General features: G+C 44.0%; 1 protein-coding gene across 10 annotated transcripts; it reads right to left on the bottom strand.

Annotated features, from left to right (window-relative positions):
* Positions 1 to 223: 223 nt before the first annotated feature.
* ZNF655 (zinc finger protein 655) lies at positions 224 to 17,527 on the bottom strand. 10 transcript variants are annotated; one of them, XM_082712739.1, is made up of 5 exons: positions 16,661 to 16,780; positions 15,660 to 15,731; positions 15,439 to 15,581; positions 4,396 to 4,500; positions 224 to 3,910 (listed from the first exon to the last, which is right to left on the bottom strand). In XM_082712739.1, the coding sequence occupies exons 3-5, from the start codon at positions 15,572 to 15,574 to the stop codon at positions 2,517 to 2,519; spliced, it is 1,635 nt and encodes a 544-aa protein (XP_082568865.1). In that variant the 5' UTR covers positions 15,575 to 15,581; positions 15,660 to 15,731; positions 16,661 to 16,780; the 3' UTR covers positions 224 to 2,516. The 10 variants fall into 10 exon arrangements, with proteins under 10 accessions (XP_082568865.1, XP_082568864.1, XP_082568861.1 ...); XM_082712738.1 differs by lacking the exon at positions 16,661 to 16,780 and adding an exon at positions 16,306 to 16,654; XM_082712743.1 differs by lacking the exons at positions 224 to 3,910; positions 4,396 to 4,500; positions 15,660 to 15,731 and adding exons at positions 11,817 to 12,643; positions 13,655 to 13,781; positions 14,181 to 14,266 and having other exon boundaries at positions 16,661 to 17,527.
* Between the last annotated feature and the right edge of the window lie 9,062 nt (positions 17,528 to 26,589).

Genomic DNA, 26,589 nt, shown 5'->3' with positions numbered 1-26,589 from the left:
TATGTGCCAACAAAATCCTAACTGAACAATTCTTAAAATCCTCAACATTCCAATGGACTTTGTTCCCGAAGTCTGTGGAAGACCAAGCTTTGTATCAGTATGAAACAGAGTGATCTATTCTTGTGAAGCAGGTTTCTGGAAGGAAGTGAGTCACAGCCAGGAAGGTGATTCCAAGATTTCCAAATGCTTCTGGTTGAGGCCTTGAGATATTTTTTGAAACAGATTCTGAGTATCAAACACACCTTTATTCAAGTGGAAGTACAAAAGCACATTCCTAAACCAAATGCATACATGTGATTTTTACATATTCTGTTATTTAGGGATTAATCTGTTTCATAATCACCAGAAGTGACCATTGGTCTCTGTACATAAGGGCATACACATTCATAAACAAGGGGGGAAAACATGCATTTTTCATTTGCTTTTACATTTAAATCAATTCATTTAGATCTCTACTTTGCCCTGATAAGATCCTATGCTTGCTGACGGCTAAGAGGCAAAATATGGTGGTAGAACTATCTTAGAGCTTAGCCATAAGAGGATTATAGAATAAGCAATAAATTGTTATATATTTGTTGAGGATCCCCAGTAAATATTATAACATCTGAACTACGAAGGCCTCACTTGCTGGAATGACATTAAGACTTTTAAGTGACATCTTATTCACAAAATGTTATGAAACTTGAGATGGAAAAATATAATAAAATACTCTAACATCATCTAAACAATCAGGAATTCTTGGCGAGTTGTTGACAGGGACCCTGAACTCTGGACATCCTGACATCTGTGATCACTTTTATCAATCAAAAAACCAAGTTCTTGGCCTGTAGACTCACAAAATACAGAAAATGTGATGATTGAAAAAACAATTATACACAAAGCCCCCACACTTCAAATACTGTCCTGGACTGATGGGAGAAGGGGGCAAAAATCCAAAAAGATAAAAAAACAACCGTAATGGTTAAAATTATACCAGGAATACCTGTCACTCTTGAAATTCTCTTTCCAGAGAGATTACAGAAGAACAGCAGTATCTTTTTTTGAAAAGCTGCATTCCCTTATGAAGTTCTCTGACTTTTCTGTATATGTTCTTTTATTTTGCCCCTATCAAAAGCAGACCTGAACATTGCTGGCCTTCAACGGAAGGATATAAAATAATTCTAAACCTTGACATGCAGAATAGGTGCTGAATGAATGTAGCTAGACCACCAGGAGTCTTGTTGGCTCCCTGATGTCGTTATCTCTTTTAGAGGGCTGTGGATGCAGACAAGGCAGCTAAGAACTTGGGTGTCATTTGAAAATGTTTAGCTGCCTGCCACAAACAGAGCAGAGATGGAATCCTTCAAACGCATGGATGGACAGGATGTGGAATTCCAATTCTTTTTAAAGGTAGATGCTTCACTTTAGGAAAGAAGACACCAGAACACGAACATCAAATAGGGACGGCATACCTGCTGGTGAGACACTTAAAACTAGAAAACCATCACTTGACGGTACTAAGAAAATGGAGAAATTAACAGGAATCCAAGTGTTGTGCCTGGAAAGGAACAGGAAAGTAGGATGCTCAGGAAACAGCAGACCTAAGAGTCTGTTCTGGAGAGAACTTGGGCTGAGAACAGCAGAAACAGCTAAAGGAGCTACTTTCCAGAAGTTAATTATGTCTTTACATTGGTATATTAACAATATCTTAGAGAAGCTGTAACAGTAACCAAATTGCAGAAAAAATAAAAATGTTCGTAGGCCATATTTAAAAAAATAAATGAGTTCCATAAATTTTATATACCTACTTACACCACCTATTAAATAAAAGAATGCCATGAGGAATCAGCATTGCATTCACCAAGCCACTCCTCAGACTATCTTCTTCTGCAATGAAAAAGATCAGGGCTGTGTATTAACAATTTTATATAAAATTTTCTCTCCAATATTTTGATGTTGAATAAAGCCTGAAATGTAGAAGTACATTTTTTCCATTTGCATTATTAGCAGACTGTGATCTGGTGTGGAGATTCTAATGATGAAAAAGACTTGAACTCCTACTGGAAGGTCTGTCACCTTTGCTACACTTGAATGGCTTCTCCTGGGCATGGATTCTTTAGCGTTGAGTAAGGGGTAGAATAGGACTGAATCCTCCCACGTGCATATGTATTTATTACATTCATAGGCTTTCTGCATGGAATGAATTTGATGCTGAGCAAGGTAGTTACTTTGACTGAAGGCTATTTCACATTTATTATGGTGATAGAATTTTATTCCAGTTAAGAATTCTCCAATGGTGACTAAGGTATGAAAACGGCATGAAGCATTTACCACATTCAATATATTTGTAGATTTTCTCATTGGTATAGGTTTGCAGATATCGATGAAGTTTAACACTGGCAAATAGTCTTCCTGCATTCGTCACATTCAGAGGGTTTCTCTCTGGTGTCGATTCTCTGATGCTGAATGAAGGTTGAGCTGTGACTGAAGGCTTCACCACCTTCAGTGCGTGTATGCTTTCTCCCTGGTATAACCTCTCAGATGTTGAAGGAGGCCTGAATCTGACTAAAGGTCTCTCCGCGTTCATCACATTCATAAGGTTTCTCTTTGGTATGAATTCTTTGATGTTGAACGAGGTGTGCTCTCTGACCGAGGTTCTTTTCCCATACGTCACAATCAAAGGCTTTTTCTCTGGTGAGGACTTCCTGCTGAAGAACAAGGTCTGAGCCGTGACTGAAACTTTCCTCATATTCGTTACACTCATAGGATTTCTCTCGCCCGTGGATTTTGTGATGCTGAATAAGGCATGAAGTTTGACCAAAAGCTTTTCCACATTCGTTACATTCATGTGGTTTCTCTCCTGTGTGAATTCTTTGATGCTGAATAAGATGGGAATTCAGTCTGAAGTCTTTGCCACATTCATTACACGTATAGGGCTTTTCTCTGAGATGAATTCCTTGATGTTTAACAAAGGTCAACCCACAATCACTGTATTCATAGGCTTTCTCTTCACAGTGGACTTTCTGATGTTCGGCAAGGTAGGAGGTATGGTGGAAGTCACTGCCACATATAGTACACTTACAGGGCATCTCTCTGTGAACCTTCTGATGCTGAGTAAGATGTACACTACGACTGAAAACTCTTTCACAATTACTACATTTATAAGACTTTGCTCTAGTGTGAATCCTCTTATGCGGAGTTATGTCAGAGCTCTGACTACAGGACTTATCAGATGCGTCACAGGATTTATCAGATGCTTCACATTTATAGGGTTTTTCTCTAGTGTGTATTCTTTTATGTCGACTAAGACTTGAACTCTGACTGAAAGATTTTTCACATTCTTTACACTTGTAGGGTTTCTCTCTAGTATGAATTCTCTGATGTCTAGAAAGGGCAGAGCTCTGATGGAAGACCTTCTCACATGCATCACATTTGTAGGATTTCTCAGTGGCAGGAATGCTGTCACATTTACTAAGGTGGGAGACATCCATTAAGCTTTCCTTATATTCACTACTCTGAACATCCTGTATGAGGTTTATTTGTTCTTGCTTCCCAGCAGCTGAATTCTGGTTCACCCCCATGTCATACTTATCAGTGTCATCAATATTCTGAATTCTAAGAACTCTCTGATCCGTATCCAGGGTAGAGTCCAGACTGAAGCTTTTTTCAGGTTCATGACATTCATTGTTGTCACTGGTGAAGGCTTTCTTGCTGATTGTTATTTGCCTAAACTCTCTCTCCAGGAACAGAAATTTCCTTAGGATTTCCTGAAGCCTTTCTAATCTGTCCTCAGGTTTAGACACTTCTCTAGTCCCAGGAACTTGGGCAATATCCTTTTTGAGTCTTCCTACTCTCACCTTGTACGAATGTACTTCTTCCAAAATTTCCTGCTTAGGAATCAACAGCTTGTTCTCTTCTCTGGTCTCTCCATCTGATTCAATATATAAATAGAAAATGCAAATGTAATCTGTACCCTGTGCTTGGGGGGGGAGGGAACCTCAGAGAGGAGAAAATTAAATAATCTAGAATTTACTAAAATGAAGAGAAGTTTATTTACTCTGAAGTAGAGGCACAGAATCTCAACAGCAGATGTAAGGGCATGAACAGGAGCAATGAGGTTAATGCACAAATGGTTCAGGGTGCGGTAAAACAGAGGACAGAACCAAATAAGATGGTTCAAAGCAGGTAATAGGGAAGTAATTCAAAAGATTTATAGGGACCCAGTACAACTTGTGAGTGAAAGGGGATAAAATAAATGCAAAGAATTCATCAAAACTGAAGGGAAAACAAAGGAGCTTGCCATCTGGTGTAGAGACCGAGCTCTTCATTCTGACTGCCAAAGCAGCTACAGTTTGGCTCAACAATTTGAATCTTACTTCCCTACTAATTCCATCTGATTGATTCTACCTTACTCACCTGAGCAGTCATCTCTTAAGACTTCTCTATTCTTAGTTTCCAGATCAAAGACCTGTAGATCTTGTTCCCGCAGGGAGATCCCATCAGGCTTGGAAATTGGAAATCCTGCTCACAGAGAAGGAAATGGGATGTGGCGATTTATCCCCCAGACACTGCACAAAGCCACTGTTTCTCTTAACTAATGGTTAATGGAGAAAGAAAGTAAATTCTTAGAAGACATTAGGGAAGTCCTGGAGAGTGAGAAGGGCAAAGATCCTCTACAAGGAGCTCCTACTTGTGCTCCAGAAAGAGGTGTGTTATGGGGCAAGTTGATGACTTTGGGAAAAGTATTCATTTAAACATTACTCAGACAAGGGAACTTGTGCATGAGTGTGTACCTGTCTTCATAAAAGTGATCTTCTTCAGCTATTGCCTATAGATCAATCTTTGGATTAGACCCGGTCAAAAGGGAGGTCATCAAAATGACCTTTGCTGGACTGGAGAAAGGCGAATACTAAAAACACCCATTGTGGGGTGAGCTAAACTGCAGCAACACAATCACTGAAGACTGAATAAATATTCCAAGAACCAATCTTAAGAAACGTCACGAATCTCAATTTGCTTCAGTGCACATGAGGAAACAACAACAAAAAAAAAACAACACATTCTTACACATCAGGAGCTTACACTCTTCTTTATTCAACAAACATCTATGAGGCGCCTCCCATTTGGAAAGTATATAGACACAGATATAAGCAACTAAGTATAATACGATAGAGAGGCAAATCCAGTAAAAGTGCACCTTAACATAAAAATTGCCTTTCTTGGGGCACCTGGGTGGCTCAGTGGGTTAAAGCCTCTGCCTTCAGCTCAGGTCATGATCCCAGGGTCCTGGGATTGAGCCCCACATCAGGCTCTCTGCTCAGCGGGGAGCCTGCTTTCTCCTCTCTCTCTGCCTGCCGCTCTTGGCTCACGTAATGGGACTGTTAGGATCTTATTTCTTTTAAAGCAAAACCAAAAAGCAGTCTGATCCTGAGGGAGACACAACTATCAAAGTATCAAAGGGGCAGTTTTTATACATCTTCAGCTCAGAAGTCTTCTAGAAGCACACATACAACGGCTAGCTCAAGCCCATCAACTTCAAAAGCCTTTCTTTCTACTTACTGAATAGCTACACAATTTACTAGTTGTTCCTCTTACCCTGACATGTCACTATATAGAGGAGTTTATAGATTTTTATTTAATTGGTTTCAGGAATTATCATCTCTACATTATTTGTAAACTTTTACTAGCAGGAACCACACATCTAGTATCTTCTTTTGATTTATTTACTTAAGAGTCACTTACTGAAAAAAAATTAAAAACAATTAAAAGAGAAGTTACTTATTGAGTGCCAATTTTGTGTCCTGGTGTCAACATATCACAGATAACTAGTTTCTAAAAGGGCACTGGGCCTGGAAAATATGGCAAACCAACAGCTGTCCTCTTGGAATTCCATATGAGCGCCTACGAATGGGCAGATACAGAACACACATAAGAAAGGCATTTACTGGGGCGCCTGGGTGGCTCAGTGGGTTAAAGTCTCTGCCTTCAGCTCGGGTCGTGATCTCAGGGTCCTGGGATCGAGCCCTGCGTCGAGCTCTCTGCTCGGCAGGGAGCCTGCTTCTTCCCTATCTCTCTGCCTGCCTCTCTGCCTGCTTGTAATCTCTATCAAATAAATAAATAAAATATTAAAAAAAAAAAAAAAGAAAGGCATTTACTGTGTTTCTGATTTTCTGCTGGGCTTTAATAGTCTATTCCCCCCTTTAAATGCTTATTTAAGTTGCTTATTGAAGTCCTCCATGCCAAATGAAATAGTTGCTAAGTTTAAAAAAAAAAGGTTAGCATGGCTTGAAGCAGCAAATATTCTGCTTGAATTCTGATAACAGAATTTGTAACTTTTACCTCGGGTATCAGCTAAAGTATTTTTTTAAAAGATTTTATTTATTTATTTGACAGACAGAGATCACAAGTAGGCAGAGAGACAGGCGGGTGGGGGGGGGCAGGCTCCCTGCTGAGCAAAGAGCCTGATGCGGGGCTCAATCCCAAGACCCTAAGATCATGACCTGAGCCGAAGGCAGAGGCTTTAACCCACTGAGCCAACCAGGTGCCCCAGCTAAAGTATTTCTAAGTATTTGATAACTGAAGCAAATTTTGCTTATTTATTCTATATCTACACCTATCACCTACAGACAACAAAAAAAGACTGTCTCGACGTGGAAGGAAGCATTTGATTTTATTTTTTGAAAGATTTTATTTATCTATGAGAGAGATCACAAGTAGGCAGACAAACAGAGAGATGGGGGAAAGAAGGCTCCCTGCTGAGCAGAGATTCCCAATGCGGGGCTTGATCCCAGGACCCTGAGATCATGACCTGAGCCAAAGGCAGAGGCTTAACCCACTGAGCCACCCAGGCACCCCAGAAGCATTTGATTTTAGATCGTGCTTAAGTTAATGCAGTCAAGGATAAAAGAAAAAGCTTAGTAGGCAGTTAGAGATAAAAGACTAGAGTTTTGGGACGCCTGGGTGGCTCAGTTGGTTAAGCCGGCCACCTTTGGCTCAGATCATGATCCCCGGGTCTTGGGATCAAGTCCCATATCAAGCTTCTTGCTTGGCGGGGAGACTGCTTCTCCCTCTCCCACTCGCCCTGCTTGTGTTCCCTCTCCCACTGTATCTCTGTCAAAAAAATAAATATCTTAAAAAAAAAAATCTGTATCATCAGTATCATTAAAATAATTAAGCTAACACTTACTGCACATTTGGTAGATCCAAAGAACCACACCAAGAACTTTATAAATTTTCACTAACTTAATAGAAATCCTAACTTCATGAAGTAGAAACCACCACTGTACCCATTTAACAAATAAGAAAACAAAGACTGACAATTTAAGTAACTTGCCCTGGAGCGCCTGAGTGGCTCAATGGGTTAAGCCTCTGTCTTCAGTTTGGGTCATGATCTCAGGGTCCTGGGATTGAGCCCCGCATCGGGCTCTCTGCTCAGTAGGGAACCTGCTTCCCCCTCTCCCTCCACCTGCCTCTCTGCCTACTTGTGATATCTCTCTCTCTCTCTCTCTCTCTCTCCCCCTCTCTGTCAAATAAATAAATAAAATCTTAAAAAAAAAAAAAAAAAAAAGTAACTCACCCAAGATCACAACAACTAGCAAACCTAGGGCTCAACACCAGTCTTTCAGAACCTGGCTTTTACATAATCTGCTAGTCAAAAATAATGGTTGTGAATGAAATCTGTCCCTTCCTCCAACATACGTACAGAAAGACAACAGAAGATCAACATACTGACAAAGGAGTAAAAAGTAAATAAATAAAATAAATAAAAAGAAGACAGAGTGGTGCCTGAGTGGCTCAGCTGGTTAAGCGTCTACCTTTGGCTCAGATCATTATCCTGGAGTCCTGGGATCGAGTCCCATCTCAGACTCCCCGCTCTGCTTCTCCCTTTGTTCACCGCCCCACCCCACCCCCGACCAACCCCACTCATCTTCTTTCTCTCTCTCCCAAAAAAAAAAAAAAAAAAGAGGACAGAGAAATAGTTATTAGAGTAATACACGGAGAGCCAGGACCCAACAGATTTGCAGTCTTGGACGTTTTAATTAAAAGCAAACTAGGGCACCTGGGTGGCTCAGTTGGTTAAGCGACTGCCTTTGGCTCAGGTCATGATCCTGGAATCCTGGGATGGAGTCCCACATCAGGCTCCCAGCTCCATGAGGAGTGTGCTTCTCCCTCTGACCTTCTCCCCTGTCATTCTCTCTCTCACTCTCTATCAAATAAATAAATAAATAAAATCTTTAAAAAAAAAAAAAAACTTTTAAAAGCAAACTAAAAGATCACATAGTGTCGGGACGCCTGGGTGGCTCAGTTGGTTGGACAACTGCCTTCGGCTCAGGGCATGATCCCAGAGTCCCGGGATCGAGTCCCGCATCAGGCTCCCAGCTCCATGGGGAGTCTGCTTCGCTCTCTGACCTTCTCATCGCTCATGCTCTCACTGTCTCTCTCTCAAATAAATAAATAAATAAAATCTTAAAAAAAAAAAAATCACATAGTGTCAAAGAAATGAAAGTCTCTTTAAAATAAAAATCCAAACTCCTTTACAAAAGTATGAGCAATATTCAATTTGAGGAAATTAAAGAAAGAAAGAAGTATAATTAACTATAAAGAATTTGAACACACTCCTGAAATTTGTTTATATTAAAAAATCTAGGGGCACCTGGGTGGTTCAGTGGGTTAAAGTCTCTGCCTTCAGCTCAGGTCATGATCCCAGCATCCTGGGATAGAGCCCCAAATGGGGCTCTCTGCTCGGCAGGGAGCCTGCTTCCCCCCGCCCCTGCCTGCCTCTCTACTTACTTGTGATCTCTGTCAAATAAATAAATTAAATCTTTAAAAAAAAATCATCTAGTCTGAGGCACCCGGGTGGTTCAGTTGGTTAAGCATCCAACTCTTGATCTCAGCTCAGGTCTTGATCTCAGGTTGTGAGTTCAAGCCCTGCTTTGGGCTCCATGCTAATCACGGAGCCTACTTAAAAATTAAAAAAAAAAAAATTTTTTTATTCTGATCTATAGTTCTTTTCCCTTGCAGTCCTTTCTAAAACAACATTGAAGGAACTACCACAAACCAGGTCCTTACACACATGTAATTTAATCTAATTTCATCCTGGGCATAAATTTAATCCTTGGCATAATCCCAGAAAAGCAGACATTATTTTTCATGTTTTATAGTTGAAGAAAATGAATACCAGTTTAAATAACCTGCTCGATGTAAGATGAACCCAAGTCTGATTCCACAGTTTATATTCTTTCCAGTCTAACATTCTAAGGGTCACAGGAAGCATTAAGGCAGGTTTTCTTGCCATCACCCTGAATGCCTTTTTCCTAAATTTTAAAGACAGAACTCTATGCCTTCAAAACACACCTTTGCAATTAATTTTTCGTATTTAAAATTATTTAATCTTCGGCACCTGGGTGGCTCAGTTGGTTAAGCGATTGCCTTCGGCTCAGGTCATGATCCCAGAGTCTGGATCCAGTCCCACGTTGGGCTCCCTGCTCAGGAGGGAGCCTGTTCTTCTGACCCTCCCACCTCTCATGCTCTCTCTCAAATAAATAAAATCTTTAAAATAAATAAATAAAAATTATTTGATCCTTTATTAAAATCTTTTGATTTCTGAAATTTAAACCTTGACAGTGTTCCAATGAGATTTATTTTAACTTAATCTGGTCTTTAAAAACGACATTTAAAATTCACCTCATTATTTGGTTTGTTGCCTATACCAGTTATGCTAAGATTTTAGTCACCTAGAAGCTTTATGCCCTTCTTCTTGGTCCTTAATACACAAAATCTTTCCTTAGTAATACTGTTCTGAGGTAGATACCTATTGTTTTTAAATTTATTTATTTGAGAGCGAGCAAGAGAAGCAACTCCCCGCTGAGAAGGGGGCCAGAAGCGGGGTGGATCCCATGACCCTGGGATCATGACCTTAGCCACAGGCAGCTGTTTAACCAACTGAGCCACCCAGGCACCCCTAGATACCTATTTTAATGGAACGTATCCCTACACAATTTTATTTCTTCTCCAATGCATGTTTTGTTTTTTAAAGATTTTTATTTATTTGACAGAGACAGTGAGAGCAGGAACACGAGGAGGAGGAGTGGGAAAGGGAGAAGCAGACCCCTCGCTGAGCAAGAAGCCTGATGTGGGGCCTAATCCCAGGACCCTGGGACCATGACTTGAGCTGAAGGCAGACATCAAACGACTGAGCCACCCAGGTGCCCCTCGAATGCATGTTCTTTCTGCTCCCAAACTGTACAACCTAATGCCCATCTGTCCAATTTTTCTAACTGGATGGATTTTTCTAATTGTAATCAGAGTATAAAGCCACAAGACTACTTTTAAAAAACACATGTGAGGCCCCTGGGTGGCAGAGTCAATTGAGCATCCACTCAGTTTCCACTCAGGTTGTGATCTCAGGGCGGTGACCTCAGGGTAGTGAGACCAAGCCCTATGTTAGTCTCTGCAGTCAGCACTGAATCTGTTTGGGACTTTCTCTCCCTCTGACCCTCCCCACCGCGTGTGCGTGCGCTCTCTCTCTCTCAAGACATAGATGGATAAATCTTTAAAAAAAAAAAAACACTGCAGGGGTGCCTGGGTGGCTCAGTGGGTTAAAGTCTCTGCCTTCGGCTCAGGTCATGATCCCAGGGTCCTGGGATCAAGCCCCGCATCAGGCTCTTTGCTCAGCAGCGAGCCTGTTTCCCCTTCTCTCTGTCTGCTTCTCTGCCTACTTGTGATTTCTCTGTCAAATAAGTAAATAAAATCTTTAAAAAAAAAAAAAAAAAAACACACACTGTATGTGGTTGGACTAATTGTCCTAAGGGGCGTAACAGTGAAAAAGAGCATGAGCTTCAGATTCAGATCTGAGTCCTACGCCTAGTTCTGACCCTGAGTGGATCCCTTAACTTTTGAGCCTGAGTTTCCTCAGGTATAAGATAGAGTAACATCTGCTCACAGGGTTATGGCAAGGATTAAATGAGATATGTATCGTACCTTGTAACACACTGGCTCGTCAATAAATAGTAGAGACATGGCAGTAAAAGACATTCTATACAAAATCATTTTTGTTTTCATGACATCAACTTCCAAAAGGAAAGAGTATGTGCCAAACATTTCCTGATTTATTAACTTACTTAACAACCAGAATTCTGATAGGCATGTTTCTAATGATGTCATTGAATAAGGCCCCCACCACACTGACCCTGTGTGAAATGCAAACCAGACCACTTTCCTAAGTCACGGAAAACTTCCTTTTGGGTATGATCCTCAAGCCAGTAATTCACTCGCTGTCAACAGAACACACTTCAGATTTAGTAATGAAAAATATGACTTTTTACTTTTCTATTCTTTTACTCAGCTGCTCATACTCTGTATATTTACCACTATATAGTAGAAGCACTTACCCAAAGGAACAAAGTTCTGATGTCTGTGACAACTGAGCTACTGCAGTGGGAAAAAGATGGGAACTTGACAGTGAGGCTGCTAAGTCAGGAACTGAATTACAATGCCCGTATTTTACAACACCAAACATTAAGCTAATTACGTGTGTAAACTTACATTTCAGTTGGAGTTTGCTGAGCCTAAAAATATAAAAATGATTTCCTAAGAACTATAAAAAGGAATTACTGAAAAGATGCTGCTTACTTGGTCACAAAAGTAAGGTGAACAGCGGGGGTGGGGGGTGGGGGGTTCTTGTATGCATTTGTACCCAGTATGTGTGCATGTGCATGTGTGTCCTGTACTTGTGCAGAGATGACACAGGAAATGGGATAAATTCAGTCTAATAGCACGCTGTGCTACTAGGCTGATTAAAGTGCTAAGAAGTTTGTTTACTCCAAAAAGTAGACAGGTTAACTGTTGGAAATTATGTAATTATTAGATAAAATTAACAGTAGTTTACAATTACATCACTTTACAGTTTACAAAGTTGTTAAATATACATTCAATTTGATACCCTGAAATAAAAAATTAAACTCTTTCGCCCTCCCATTTCCCATCCATCAAGGACAGAGCTAAGGAACACTTGATCAGGAAAGGTCATTTAAATTCATCAATCTGTATAGCACCACAAAGAATAAAGGGGACAAAGTCAGGGCCTTGGGACAGGGAGATAGGGACTTAAAGGAGAAGACTAGAGTTTTCTACATGAGGAAAGCCCAGGGGTCACAGGAAAGTCAGACCAGAGAAGGGGCAGGTCATATTCACTACAGAAAATAGGGGTGCACAGCATATGTCCCACATTCTAAAATAACATGAAAAGATTATAACTGAGGAGCTGGAGTTGAACTTTGTGGTTTCTCAGAACACAAGTAGCTGACCACCGACCATGGCTTTTGAATGAACTCAGAACACAGGTTCAAAATTCATCTGGTTGCAACGGAGGGCCTCCTTGGCCCTTCCGAAATTTAACAAAGGTCATCTGAGGAGCTGCAATTTTACATACTGGTGGCATCCTGAGAGCATCAATCAAGTGTGATATCTTACAATCGTGGAAAAGGAGCTTCCGAGCGGGGACGAGCAAGATCGATGGGAAGCCGATACTTGGGCCATCTCTTGGAGATTCCTGCTGAAAGAACTGCAAGTGTTTCTCCAGAGAAAGCACTTGCCTGGGTATGACTCAGGGCCGGGCAGGAATTCACACTATGAATCCGGGTGGTAGGAAGGCGAAGAAGTATGCCTATAAAGATCAAAGAGCCAGGAATGGGAAACACACTAAAAACTTTCCCAGTGGGCAGGCTGCCTCCCCACAGGTAAAAAGACTGCTTTAACCCTGAGCATAATCAAGGAGACAAAGGAACACCCTGGATGCCACCAGCATAGGCAAAGCCAAAAAAAAAAAAAAAAAAAAAAGAGAGAGAGAGAGAGAGAAAGAAAAGAAAAAATGTGATTAAATACATACATGTATTTGGGGCGGGGGGGAGGCAGAAGCAGAGACCGGCAAAAAAGAAAAAAAGGAAAAGGAGCAATGCTCACATCAAGGGGGCTGCCAACAGCCCTGCTGATGCCCCTCTAGAGCACTATTAGGGGCCCAATCCCGGCAGCCCACTGTACCGCCCAAATGACAAAGGAGAGACTCAGTTTAAAGCTGGAACTTCTGCTGCTCCGGGTAAGGTTACTTAGGACTACCATCTGGATGACTCACTGAAAATAGACTCGCAGTGAGTCATGTCTTTAAATGAAGTCTCTCACACTCTGCCTCTTGGAGATGAGTTTAGGAATGTTAAGAGGTGAGGGATCATTCAGCAAGGATTTTAGCCTATTTAAAAAAGGATTTCTTCTTCCAAGGTAAATGAAAAACTTTCAGATACAGGGGCATTGAATTACCAGGAAGGAACGTGTCTGCTTGTGGATTGGGAGACCTTAAGGTCCCTCTCATAAAAAGGGAAAAGATAGAGAAGGTAAGAACTTAGGCAAAGCACAAGCAAGTTTCCCTTTTCTAACAGGAAACGGATGCCCCACAAAAGCAGGAATCATTAATTAAAGATAAGGAATATAAGGTCTCCTCTTGAAACCCACTCCCCCAAGAAAACCCACTCCCAGATGAGATGACCTTGAAGATGGAGGATTCAGAGGTTCTAACACCTGGAATCTGAGCCACACTGTACTTTCTCAGAGACCTGGCACCTCCTCAGAAACAAGGAAGTAAAGAAATCCTAATAGGTAAACTGAAAAATAAGAAAGTCCTTACCCAGTGAAACCACGTTCCCATAATTCTCTAACATCACTTCTCTGTAGAGATCCCTCTGAACAGGGTCCAGGCATCCCCATTCCTCTCGAGTAAGGTGCACAGCCACATCCTCGAATGTCACAAACTCCTGAAATAACACAGCCTGGCTGCTCTGGGGAATGAGGCCACTACAGCATTGTGGCCAGAAAATGAAGGAGATGACACAGAGAGAGTGACCAGTGTACAGCAAAGTTGGGGAGGAGGGAAAACAGACTAGAAACTCGGGAATAAGTTCCATAACCTTTAAAATCTAATAAACTCCCATCACAGCACCAGGGACAGAGAAGGAATAGAGTTTACTGGTGGAGGTGGGGACATGGGGAGGTGGTTTCTGTGAAGTCCAGGTCTCTGAAGAGGGTCAATTCCGAAACTGGGGTCTGCTATTGAAAAAAATTCAAGGCAGGGTTTACGGATGGGATGAGGGAAGGGCCACACTCAATCAGTAGCAAGAGTCCCTGAGGAAAAAGCAGAGGGTTCCTCAGCTCACCTGGTACCTGGCTGTCAGGAGCGTAGCTGCCTGGTCTCCTGGGCTTCCCTCATGGGGAAGAGCAGGCACCTGGGGAACAGGTGGAGCTGAGGGAGGAGAGAGGAGCCAAGAGTGAGAGCAACCCTTCCCCAGGGCTCCCTGACAGAAGAGGGAGTCAGTGGGACCCTTCTTCACATCAACATTCTAGTAAAACCAGTGAACGTTTCTCAGGTACCGAGTGCATCTACTCTGCTCCTTCTCAACATCAGCATGACCTCCTTACCCATGTTTAGGCCAGTGATTCAGGATTTTCTTATAAAATATCACCATATTCTTAGGACAGAACATTCTTCTAACAAGAGGGTTAAGTACTGTACCTGTTTTGCAGATGGGCAAAGCAAAGCACAAAGACTTGCAGTGACTTGTCCAGAGAAATGACTACTTAGTTGATTTACTGTTACATAAATTTTAGTAAGCCTTCGTGTGAATGGACACTGTCTCTGTAACCACTGCGTAAGGCTCCCAAGAATAAGGAATGGTGGTCTGTTTCCTCACAACCTTTTCCACACTCCCACAATGCCCCACAGCACTCTACACACCACAGCACTCAACTGGTGTTGCTGACACTTAAGTTATTTCAGGCAATGCAGTCGGCCACAGCAATTTAAAACAAGGTTCTTACAAAACACGAGAAGTACAAAACACATCAACCTATTTATAAAGATGTTACTGTTGAGTCAATATGTGATATGTGTACACTCGTACAGGCGTTACGCTCGACCCAAGAATTAAATGGTTGCTTTTTGGGCCAAAATTAGATTAGTCACAAACACTGCAGCTGCAACAGAATGGCAGGTGGCAAAGCTCGCAAAGTCATCAAGGAGGGAAGAAACTAAGTGAAGGGAACAGGGGAAGAGAAGGGCCCTAACTCTAAGAGGAAGTAAAAGCGAGGCAAGGATTGTGAGATACAGCAAAAGCAGCATATCTTAAAAATTTTTCTGGATGTGAAACCAGGATAAAGTGAAGGTTGTATGAATGGAAAAAAAAAAAAAAAAAAAGCCAAAGCAGAGTGAATGACCACCACTCTGCCTATTAAAGAAAGATGGGCTGTCCTTAAGAGGCCAAGATCAGGACTGAACTGAGTCACATCGGTCCCTCCCTTCCAGACCTCCCCTAGGGGCCATCTTCTTAGAGAAGTCCCCGGCCTCTCTCGTACCAGACCCAGAAGCCCCACTGTATCCCCATTCTCTTGGATTTCAGTGCTCTCTCTCAGCCTTACCCCCATTGAGCTCCTGTTCCATGTCGGTGTCCTGTGCGAACGGAGGCTCTGGGGACAGACCCTCAGACAGGCTCTCCAAAGACTGAAACTGGACAACAGGTGATCCAACTGCTTCCTGGGCGGATATTTCCTCCATCCCTGTTCTGAAGGACAAGGACCATCACTGCCGGGTCAGACTGTGAGAATTTATTGTACTAAGCTAAGTCAGCCCATCCTTTTACCTCCTCAGGACTTAGCCAAGTATCTTACACGCTGCAGATACTCAACAGAAACAGTTAATAATGACTAACCACCTAAATAAAACAGAAAGAAAAAATGGAAATTATTCCGTTTCAAATATTTAAGAGCCAAATCAAATGGTCCAATTGGGAAGCTTTAAATTCCACTTATTCAGCATTTATGGTATTTCGGGGTGGGGGGGGGATCAAGCAAGCCCAACTTTTAAGGCTTCTGCCTTCGGCTCAGGTCATGATCCCGGGGTCCTGGGATAGAGCCCCACGTTGGGCTCTCTGCTCGGCAGGGAGCCTGCTTTCCGCCACCCCCCCCCCCCGTCTGTGTCTCTGCCTACTTGTGATCTCTGTCCGCCAAATGAATAAATAAAATCTTAAATTTAAAAAAAAAAAAGCCCAACTTAATAAACATTTCTGAAGAAAATTTAAAATATTTGAAATGTACAAACTTCTTTCAAGGGTCAAGTTTGTACCCAGAGAAACATACTAGTTATGATTACTTTTTTTTTTTTTTTTTAAGCAGCACCCCCCCCCCCAGGCATTACTTGGCAAGCACTCTGCCTGCCCACTGTGATTTACTAAATGGGCTTGCCTAATGACAAAATTCCCATTTGGTGGGGGAGGGGAATGGTCATACAGTTCAGCAACGCAGACGAGTTGGGCAGGCCGTTTTCCACGGCCCTGACAGTGATCCAGGGAAGAGCTGCGTCTCAAACAGTTTGGCTCGCGTCCTTCAGATCCAAGGACGCCACAGGGCTCCGTCCCGCTTCCACAACCCTCAGCAACCGCCCTGGCGCCCAGCCCTCGGAAGGCCTCGCCCGGCGCTACCCTCCTCCCACTTCCCTGTTAGGTGAAGACGCGCTCCCCGAAGGGCGGGGCGGGGCTCAGACACCCAGCTCGCACCACAGCAGGGTCACCGGGCCCCGGCGGCGAGGCCCTAGTCCGCGGGGCGTGAGGGTGAAACCTGACTGAAGAGAAACAGGCCCTCGCACCCCGGCCCTAAAGCGCTCCTGGGGACGGAAACCGCCGTCGGCCGGAACGGAGCTCCGCCTCCTCCTTCCCAGGAGCCTAAACCAACGGCGACGCCTACCGCGACCCCAGAACGGCTGCCCGGCACTCACCCGTGCTGAGGGACAGGCCAGGCGGCCGTCCCGTCGCGGACACCCTCGCTCTAGGAGCAGCCCCAGGGTTTCCGGGGTCGCTCTAGACCGCTTGGAGTCCGGCACTTCTCAGTGGCACTTCCGGAGGCGGAGTCCGACGACCGTGGGCGGAAGGCAGGCCCCGGAAGAGGGCCCCGGATGAGGGCCCCGGAAGAGGGCCCCGGATGAGGGCCCCGGAAGAGGGCCCCGGATGAGGGTTTTTAGCGTGGTTTTTCGTGTGCTTTTCCTGTATGACTTCCCTCGGTGCTGATCCCGCTGGCAGCTTTTGTAGCCAGTCTACTAGTAGTGACCGCGACAGCCCCGAATTTGGGAAAGCGACCCCGCTGGCCCTTCCCTGATTCCAGCCAGCAGTGGAGCCCCCGTGGGGTGGTGGCCGCCCAGGTGGTGTGTGTGTGGCTCGGGGGCGAGGAGGAGTGGTGGACCTCATGGTCTTACTTCCTTAAGTCAGCGGGTGGGGGAAACAGCATAGGGGTACAAAATATACTGATTATTGTTTTTAAGATTTTATGTTATGGGGGAACCTGGGTGGCTCAGTGGGTTAAATCCTCTGCCATCGGCTCAGGTCATGATCCCAGGGTTCTGGGATCGAGCCCCATGTCGGGCTCTCTGCTCGGCGGGGAGCCTGCTTCCCTCTCTCTCTGCCTGCCTCTCTGCCTACTTGTGATCTGTGTCTGTCAAATAAATAAATAAAATCTTTAAAAAAAGATTTTATGTTATGTTGTGTTGTGTTATGTTATTTTTTAGAGAGAGATGGGGATGAGGTCAGAGAGAGAATCTCAAGCAGACTCATCAGTGATTGATGTGGGCCTTGATCCCATGACCCTGACATCAGACCTGAGTTGAAACCGGGAGCCTGTCCCTTAACTGTGCTATCCCAGGCGCCCCCAAATTACACTGATTAAAGCGAGGGTGGAAGGCGTTTGGGTCGTATGAGGACCACAAAAAATCGTGGGATCAGAATCTATAAATTTTGGGGGGGAGGGACAGGGCATTGAGGAAGTTGGAGTTTCCTCAGAGAAATTGAGCCTGGAAGACAGCTGCGCCGCTGGTGGAAAAACTGGCTTGTACAGAAATGGACAGGTAAAGCAGGGAGCATGAGGACGGAGGGGGAGGGGGAGGGCTGTGCCAGAAATTTGTGACCTCCCGGGTCCTTAGAAAATGGCATATCTTGGGTTGGAATTGGACTGGCAAGTCTCTTAAAGAATAAAAAGTTATTTGCAGGGACCCCTGGGTGGCTCAGTGGGTTAAGCCTCTGCCTTCGGCTCAGGTCATGATCCCAGGGGCCTGGGATCAAGCCCTGCATGGGGCTCTCAGCAGTGAGCCTGCCTCCTCCTCTCTCTGCCTGCCTCTCTGCCTACTTGTGATCTCTGTCAAATAAATAAATAAAGTCTTTTTAAAAAAAGTATTTTGCAAGGGACTTTAGATCTTAGTCCTTTAAGTTGTAGTAATCACATGCTTTTTCAAATTCCAATGGCCTCTCAAGATTCCCTTTCCTTCTTGAGGGTCATTGATCTAATGCAACTTCCTACTATGACACAATCTCTAGCCAAGTTGTCCGGCAGGATGGAGTCAGAAGTCAGTTGCTTGCTGTACAGCTCCAGTCTGAAACTTTTTCTTTTGATGAGCAAAAATATACCCGCTAGTGATGCTTGTTGTTCCTTTTGAGATTCCTGGGACCGTAGATGGCACATTACTCCCTCCTCTTCGTTAACAACTCTTCTAATGTTCTCGGATCACTGTGAGTTTGGGGTTTTTACCTGAGTTGCCATTTCTCCAAAGGTTGTACCAATTAGGCAGCTGCATTTCTGCCCCAGAAGTGAGCAAACTACGGCAGGGATGCATTTGTGTCTTAAGCTTTAGCTGACTCGTGCATTTTGCTCCAGTGAGAGGGCCTTGGGAGGCACTCATTTAAGAGTCCACTTCTTGGGGCACCTGGATGGCTCAGTCAGTTGAGCATCTGATTCTTGGTTTCAGCTCTGGTTATGATCTCAGGGTTGTGGGATCGGACTCTGCACGTGGAAGAGTCTGCTTGCTTGTTCCTCTCCCTCTGTTTCTCCCTCCATGTCCTCTCTCTTCTCTCTTTAAATAAATAAAATCTTAAAAAAAAAAAAAAGAGTCCACTTCTCTTCAGTAGGTATCTGTCCCTAACAAAAAGAAACTAATTTTGCTTTTGAACAAAAATAATCTTTCAACAGTTCTTCAGATGACATAGGTGATAACATTTAGCCATCTCTTAAAAGTTGTTTTTGGGGTGCCTGGGTGGCTCAGTGGGTTAAAGCCTCTGGCCTTCGGCTCAGGTCGTGATCCCAGGGTCCTGGGATCGAGCCCCACGTCGGACTCTCTGCTCAGCGGGGAGCCTGCTTCCTCCTCTCTCTCTGCCTGCCTCTCTGCCTACTTGTGATCTCTGCCTGTCAAATAAATAAATAAAATCTTAAAAAAAAAAGTTGTCGTTTTTATCTTACACTGCATTGCTTTGAAGAAAAATATATGAACAACTATTCCCAAGGGATTGAGCACTTTCTTAGTCTTTCCTATATGCCCACCATTGAACTAGTTAATGATAGTTACAAAAGAGGGAAAATATTACATCAGAATTGACACAAGCTCTAAACATGGAGTTTTCCCTGACTGCTTTATCTCCACCGACACCATCATCTGAGGGTTTATAGAATGCCTTATCCATTAGACATATCTTAAATCAAGGAATACTTTTTATGGTCAAGGAGGTCTGACAATGAGCTTGTAACCGCAGAATTCGTGGTGCTTACTCATCACCCAAAAGCAGCTATCTGATAGAACTGTGGAATGGGTAGGGTACCTGAGTGGCCTAGTTGGTTGGGCATCTGCCTTTCTTTGGCTCATGTCATGATCCCAGGGTTCTGGAGTCGAGCTCTGTGTCAGGTTCCCTGCTCAGTGAGGAGCCTGCTTCTCTCCCTCTGCTTGTGCTCCCTCTCTTTGTCATATAAATAAATAAAATCTTTAAAAACTATGGAATGGTATATTGAAGACTCAGCTAAATTACAACTTGCAACGTTGGGGAGCTGTCCTCTAGGATACAGTATATGCACTGATAACTCGAACCAATAACACAATATTTTGTCTCCAATAGTATATGGATACAGGAACCAAGTGGTACGGGGGCAGCCCCTATTACTATCATATGCTGTAACTCACTTGTGGGATTTGTGCTTCATATCTGCAAACCCAGAGTCTTTTGGGTTATGGTTCTGATTTGCAGGAAGAGTATTTCTTCTAGGAGCTACATTAAGTGTTCGAGTGAATTGGAAAGTAAGAATATCACCAGGCTCCTTAAGGTTCCTTGTGCCAGTCGATCAGCAGGCAAAGAATGGAGTTATTAGGGGCGCCTGGGTGGCTCGGTGGGTTAAGCCGCTGCCTTCGGCTCTGGTCATGATCTCAGGGTCCTGGGATCGAGTCCCACATCAGGCTCTCTGCTCAGCCGGGAGCCTGCTTCCTCCTCTCTCTCTGCCTGCCTCTCTGCCTACTTGTGATTTCTCTCTGTCAAATAAATAAATAAAATCTTAAAAAAAAAAAAAAGAATGGAGTTATTAAGGCCCTCCCAGTCCCTGCTGCACACGCTACATAAATACAAAAACACCCAGCAATCTACAGTCATTAAGCTACCTCCCTGAACCTTTTAGGCACTTTAGTGTAGGAATGGGGCCAGAGGAGGGGGAAGTAGGGATGAAGAGAGGACAAGGTTTAGACAAGAAAGAATGCATAACAATGTAATCGCTCTTAAGATGACTTGGAACACTGGAAGGAACTTTGAAGAAGTAAGTAGAGGAAGAAATTGTAGGACTATGGGGTCTTCAAGGAGGACCATAGTTTAGTAAGCGACAACCACATCAAGGTCAAACCTCATAGAGAATGGGATATTATGTAGGGCTTGAAAGGTTACTCAGGATATCACCTGGTCATTGGTTGCCTCCGTAGCATGTGGCTCTTCCTTTTGTGGGTTTTCCCTTGTGCTCAGACTTGTCTTGGAATTTGGAGTGTCAGTCTTTCAAGGTCTTGATTCTGGTTTTATAAAAGGTGAGGTTTCTTGATCTCCCTAAGTAATGGTAAAAGCCATAACTATTGTGTTAACATTTTGACAGCAAAATTGGACTCACTGCAGTAATTACGTTATTATGAGGCTGAAAACTCCCTGGTAACACTATCCAAGCTCAGAATCTCACCACTGTCTGGTACTCAAGAAGTCTGTTACCAACATAAAATTTCTGAAAATACTGCCCATTCAAGTGGCAGTACGTAATCAGGGTCCCCAGAGAAGCCACCACTTGGGTTTTGTGAAAACATTGATTCTTGTCTTTGATATTCCTCTGTCCAGATTTTTGTTACAGTTCCTCTGACACAGACACACCGTCACTGAGCCGTATTGTTTGATAATAACCAGAATTCTTAGGATTATTGCCATCAATAAACGTGTAGGTAGTCGAGCAGGATGATGTCAAAGGACATTTAAGCCTCCTTTTCCGAGGTGGGAGAAGCTGAGCTGAGGTGAGAGCCCCCCAAAACCAGACTCAGCGATTGGAGAACAAGGCGGCAGTCCTCCCGCGTTCCTAGAGTGGACCCCGAAAGGCTGGGGTGGACGCTCTTCCGGCTTCCGTGAGCCGCGCAAACGGGCGCGCGCCCTCGGGATCATGGCGACCGCAGGGGGCTTGGGTCCAAAGGTGCTGCCCTTCGACCCCCCCCACCCCCGGAGTCACCTCCCTTTTCTGTCCCAGCACCCCTAGACTTCTCCGGGGTTTACGGTGAGACGCGGGCCCGGCCTGGGAGGATGGGCGGGGACAGATATGGATGTGTAGAGCCGTGTTCCGCGACTTCCCTCGCCGAGACTGCCCCCGACGGGTGGAGGACGGTCCACATCTCCCATCCTGCATCCCAGCCTCGGCCGGAGGACGCGCTGTCTCCGGGCAGACACCCCCGGATCCAAGCGGAAGGGGAACGGCGTTTTGTTTTCCGGCCTAGGATGAGGTGCCTCAGGGACCGTAGAGAGGCAGTCCGCTGCGTGCCTCACCTGTCCTCAGTTTTCACTCCAGAGGGTAGCGGACAAAAGGATCCTGAGCTAATATGTGTTCCCCAGTTGTTCGCATTTCTTTTCTTTTTGGTGAGGGCTTTTTTACCTGAGTTCTCAGAGACCCTGAAATGTAAAATGAGGAAGACCCACGAGGTTATCAAGCTCCACGGACCTTTTTCTTTTTCTTTTTTTAAGATTTTATTTATTTGACAGAGAGAGAGTACAAGCAAGCAGAGAAGCAGGCAGAAAGAGAGGAAAGGAAGCAGGCTCCCCGCTGAGCAGGGAGCCCGATGTGGGGCTCGATCCCAGGATCCTGGGACCATGACCTGAGCCGAAGGCAGAGGCTTTAACCCACTGAGCCACCCAGGCGCCCCCGGACCTTTTTCTTTTAAGGGGACGGCTTTACTAAGCCTCGTGAATGTTTGCAGATCTTTTGCACATCCCCAAGCCCATCGCCAATGATGGTGGTGATTAGTGTTCGAAATCTAGTGAATAAAGTGATGATTTGGATGCAGTAGGAAAAGATTACGTACGCTTCACTCTTTGCCTTGCAGTTTCTGAACTTTCTGATTTTTACATGTCTGTTTTCAGACATCAGGTGGATTTTTCAGTTGTGCGGGGTGATTGTGCTTGACCTCAAGCGGTGAAGGGACTATTGAGGATGCAGTGGAAAGTGTGTTGGGCTACTAGGAGACTATTTCCAGTGCTCTCTCTGCCACCGATTAGCAGAACACCACCAGGTGTCAATTTTGTCCAAAGTAAAATTAACTAGATCATCTCAAAGGGCCCTTCCAACTTGGAAATTCGTTGATAAATGAATTTAACTGAAAAATCCACCTGGCCCAAACTTAATGTCCCATCTCCCTTTCCTGCAATGCCACCAGAAATAGTGTCATCATTGAGAGAAAGTGGCAGAGGACCAAACACAAAAAAAAATATAGAGAGAGATCAGTGCTCAAAATATTGTATGCAATTAAGAAATCAATTGCAGAGAATTAATTGAAAGTATATCAATGATACTTAATTTGCTGGAGAAGTAGGTTGGTTACACAGTGCAATGGGAGATACATAAGTAACTTACCCATGAACACAATTTCTGTACTTCAGATTTGTGCTACTATAATACTCCTCCCATTCTTATTCAGATGTTATACAAATAACTTGACAGTCTCTTAATTTATAAATGCCATGCCCTTCCAGATATTGAAATACCAAGCCTATAAGGAATTTGTTGATCTTTCTAAAAATGGGCAGCAAATACTGACCTTGTATTCAAACAAATATTTTTTAAATGTCTGTGGGTTGCAAGGAACTACATGACTAAAGGGCAACAATAAGAGCAAAAGACAGTCTGTTCTTGAGGGACAGTTGAGATAAGGCATGAAACCATTACAAATTAAATTTTAGGGTAAAAGCCATAAAAATATTACATATACCAAACTAGTAATGGAAACAGTGAATCCAAAGTTGAGAGAAGACTGGGTACTGGGATCATTCAAGGAATGTAAAGTAAAACCCCGTCTTTCCGCTTCTCTTGCGCAGAATCTTACCACGACCACTCCTTGAAGGCCTCTTTAGGTCAGGGAGCAGTGACTGTGCTCCTGACCTCAGCCCTGTATCTTTTGAGTTTCACTTCCTCCATGTCCCTTCATTTTGATTCATACTCCTATTACGAGGGAATGCATCTAGGAACATGTGATTTCCCCCTTCAAAACTTTCCCACCTTTAAAACTTTGACCCAGATATCAAAGACTAAGATGCCTTTTCCTTCATCTTAAAAGACCAAAGACAGATGGGATTTTCTGAAGATCTATCATTAAATAAGAGAAATGAGCAAAAAAAATTTAATAGTTGGAAGGTGAAATTCATCAACACAAATGGTGACAGAATGTAAGTGATGTGAGATGGGGACCAAAGAAAAAGGAGGGGGGCTATCAGGAATGATGAAGTGGATTTCGGTATTTTTCAAATATAAATACAGGTTTTAGTTTTTTTTCCCCTGTGCCCCCTTGGGTCATCCTGTATACCCTACTTGTGTGGTCATTTTACGAGTGACCAGATCACTCTTTTTTTTTTTTTTTAAAAGATTTTATTTATTTGACAGAGAGAGATCACAGGTAGGTAGAGAGACTGGCAGAGAGAGAGAGAGGGAAGCAGGCTACCTACTGAGCAGAGAGCCCGATGTGGGGCTCCATCCCAGGACCCTGAGACCATGACCTGAGCCGAAGGCAGCTTAACTGAGCCACCCAGGCGCCCCAAGCGTTTTGGGGTTTTTTTAGTAGATTGTATGTATGTATGTATGTATTTATTTATTTATTTTAAAGATTTTATTTGTTTATTTGACAGACAGAGATTACAAGTAAACGGAGAGGCAAGCAGAGAGAGAGAGAGGGAAGCAGGCTCCCTTGCTGAGCAGAGAGCCCGATGCGGGACTCGATCCCAGGACCCTGGGATCATGACCTGAGCCGAAGGCAGCGGCCCAACCCACTGAGCCACCCAGGCGCCCAGTAGATTGTATTTAAAGTATTAATAAAATTATATTTTGAGTTTACTGTTTCATTTTCCTATGTAGTAAGTGTCATTTCAGGAAACTTGTTCCAGTTACACAAATTGAGTGTATGTGTATCCAGCACATCTTTCTTTCAGGCAGGGCCCATTCAAGTTCAATTTCTCAGCATCTGCGTACTTCCGTGTTCTTCCTTTTTTGTTCTAATTCCAGGAAGTGAATCTTTTTTTTTTTTTAAGATTTTTATTTATTTATTTATTTGACAGAGAGAAATCACAAGTAGACGGAGAGGCAGGCAGAGAGAGAGAGAAGCAGGCTCCCCGCTGAGCAGAGAGCCCGATGTGGGACTCGATCCCAGGACCCTGAGATCATGACCTGAGCCGAAGGCAGGGGCTTAACCCACTGAGCCACCCAGGCGCCCCCCAGGAAGTGAATCTTGATGCTAATCACGGTTTAACACCCTGCTCACACTGGGTTTATTTAAGCATGGCCACGTGTTATAATTCTAGCTAATGAGATGCATATGTAGGAAACTCTGTCAGTATATTTTTGTGAAGGTGTTGCTTGCTCTCAGAGGGACCCAAGAGAGAAGATAGTGATAGGGGCATAGTTTTTGAATCTCCCCAAGTTTTGTTTGTTTTTTTTTTTAAGATTTTATTTATTTATTTGACAGGCAGAGATCACAAGCAGGCGGAGAGGCAGGCAGAGAGAGAGGAGGAAGCAGGCTCCCTGATGAGCAGAGAGCCCGATGCCAGGCTCGATCCCAGGACCCTGGGATCATGACCTGAGCCGAAGGCAGAGGCCCCAACCCACTGAGCCACCCAGGCGCCCCATCCCCAAGTTTTTCCTTAAAAACAGAGCAACTAAAAATAAAAAATTATATTTAAAACAAAAAAACAGAGCAACTAAGATAGCCAGAGGGAAACTCAGGGACATCATCTACGGCAAAACCAGGTAACAGGGTACCACCAACAGTTAGAAAACTAACATGGTCTCGAGCCATTGTATAGAAGGAAAACAGAAGAAACAAGCATCTGATAGATTTGAAAGCTGCAAAATAATCAACAGGTACTCGTGCAAAATTTCAGTGAGCGACACTGAGACCAGCAGCTTAAATCAGGAGCAGCTGCCCACTTTAGTAGAGGGTGAGTTTTAGGGGTTGGTGGCAAAGTTCAGGAGCAGGATGGACCCTGTGGAATAGAATCCAAATTCACTAAGACGGGGACAGGAGAGACCAAGTCTTATCTCTGTGTCCTTAAGGATTGCTTGCTTTGGTTTCGTCTGCCCACAATCCAGTTGTTTTGTTTTGTTTTTGTCCCCGGACTAGTGACAACTGGCCTGTGGCCAAATTCCAAGATAACAGACGTGCCCAAGCACCATCCTCCTGAGTTTATGAAGGGTCTTTTCCTACTAAAATCCTGCCCCTCTGGATCAAATACCTGCTTCCTTTGTGCTTTCTCATGATGACAGTAACTAGTACACGTATCTCACCAGCACCATTCAACCAGGGACAATTTGGAACTGCAGTGACCCCTCTGGGAGAGCACGTATTACCCGTCTTTATCTGGGAAGATGTTGGAATGGGGAGTGAAGCTCACTCAATCTGCTGCTGGAATTAGAAAGCTGAAAACATCATGTACAGACCTTGTCTCTCACTGTAGTGTGGAGCACTGTCTACGTTACACTGAGGACACCTGAGGCTCCAGCCTCCGTTTCAGAGATAACAAGTCACAGTGAAGTCCTATCTCTGTGCCTCCATCTCTTCTTCTGTAAAGTGAGGACTATACTGCTTGCTTTCCCTGCAGAGCTTTTGAAGAGCATAGGAAAAATTCCTATTTCCTATGGTCTTCAAAACTTCAGTCTTACAACTTAAAGCACTATATAAACAGGGTGTATTCAAAGGAATACTTAAAAAAAAAAAAAAAAGATACGCCACGTGCTGGTGAGAAAGAATTCAGGATCTAGAACTGGACAGATGAATTCTGTCTCCGATCCTTACTGCCCATCTACCTATCTGACCTTAGTAACCTTCTGAAGCTTGGATTGACCAACTAAAACTGGGATGCACCTGGGGTGCCTGGGTGGCTCAATTGTTGAGCATCTGCCTTTGGCTCTGGTCATGATCCCACGATCCTGGGATTGAGCCCTGCATTGGGCTCCCCGTTTGCGGGGGAGCCTGCTTCTCTCTCCCTCTCCCACTTCCCCTGCTTGGGT

Source organism: Mustela nivalis (genome assembly GCF_964662115.1).
Source record: "Mustela nivalis genome assembly, chromosome: 19".
Taxonomy (NCBI): Eukaryota; Metazoa; Chordata; class Mammalia; order Carnivora; family Mustelidae; genus Mustela; species Mustela nivalis.
This window is presented reverse-complemented; position numbering and strand designations above follow the sequence as displayed.

Excerpts from the sequence above, each read along its gene's own strand:
- ZNF655 (XM_082712735.1), bottom strand. The coding sequence starts at position 15,574 with ATGGAGGAAATATCCGCCCAGGAAGCAGTTGGATCACCTGTTGTCCAG. Across the intron at positions 4,501-15,438 it reads GGAACAGGAGCTCAATGGGG|GATTTCCAATTTCCAAGCCT; the intron begins GTAAGGCTGAGA and ends CTCTGTGAGCAG. Across the intron at positions 3,911-4,395 it reads CTTAAGAGATGACTGCTCAG|ATGGAGAGACCAGAGAAGAG; the intron begins GTGAGTAAGGTA and ends ATATTGAATCAG.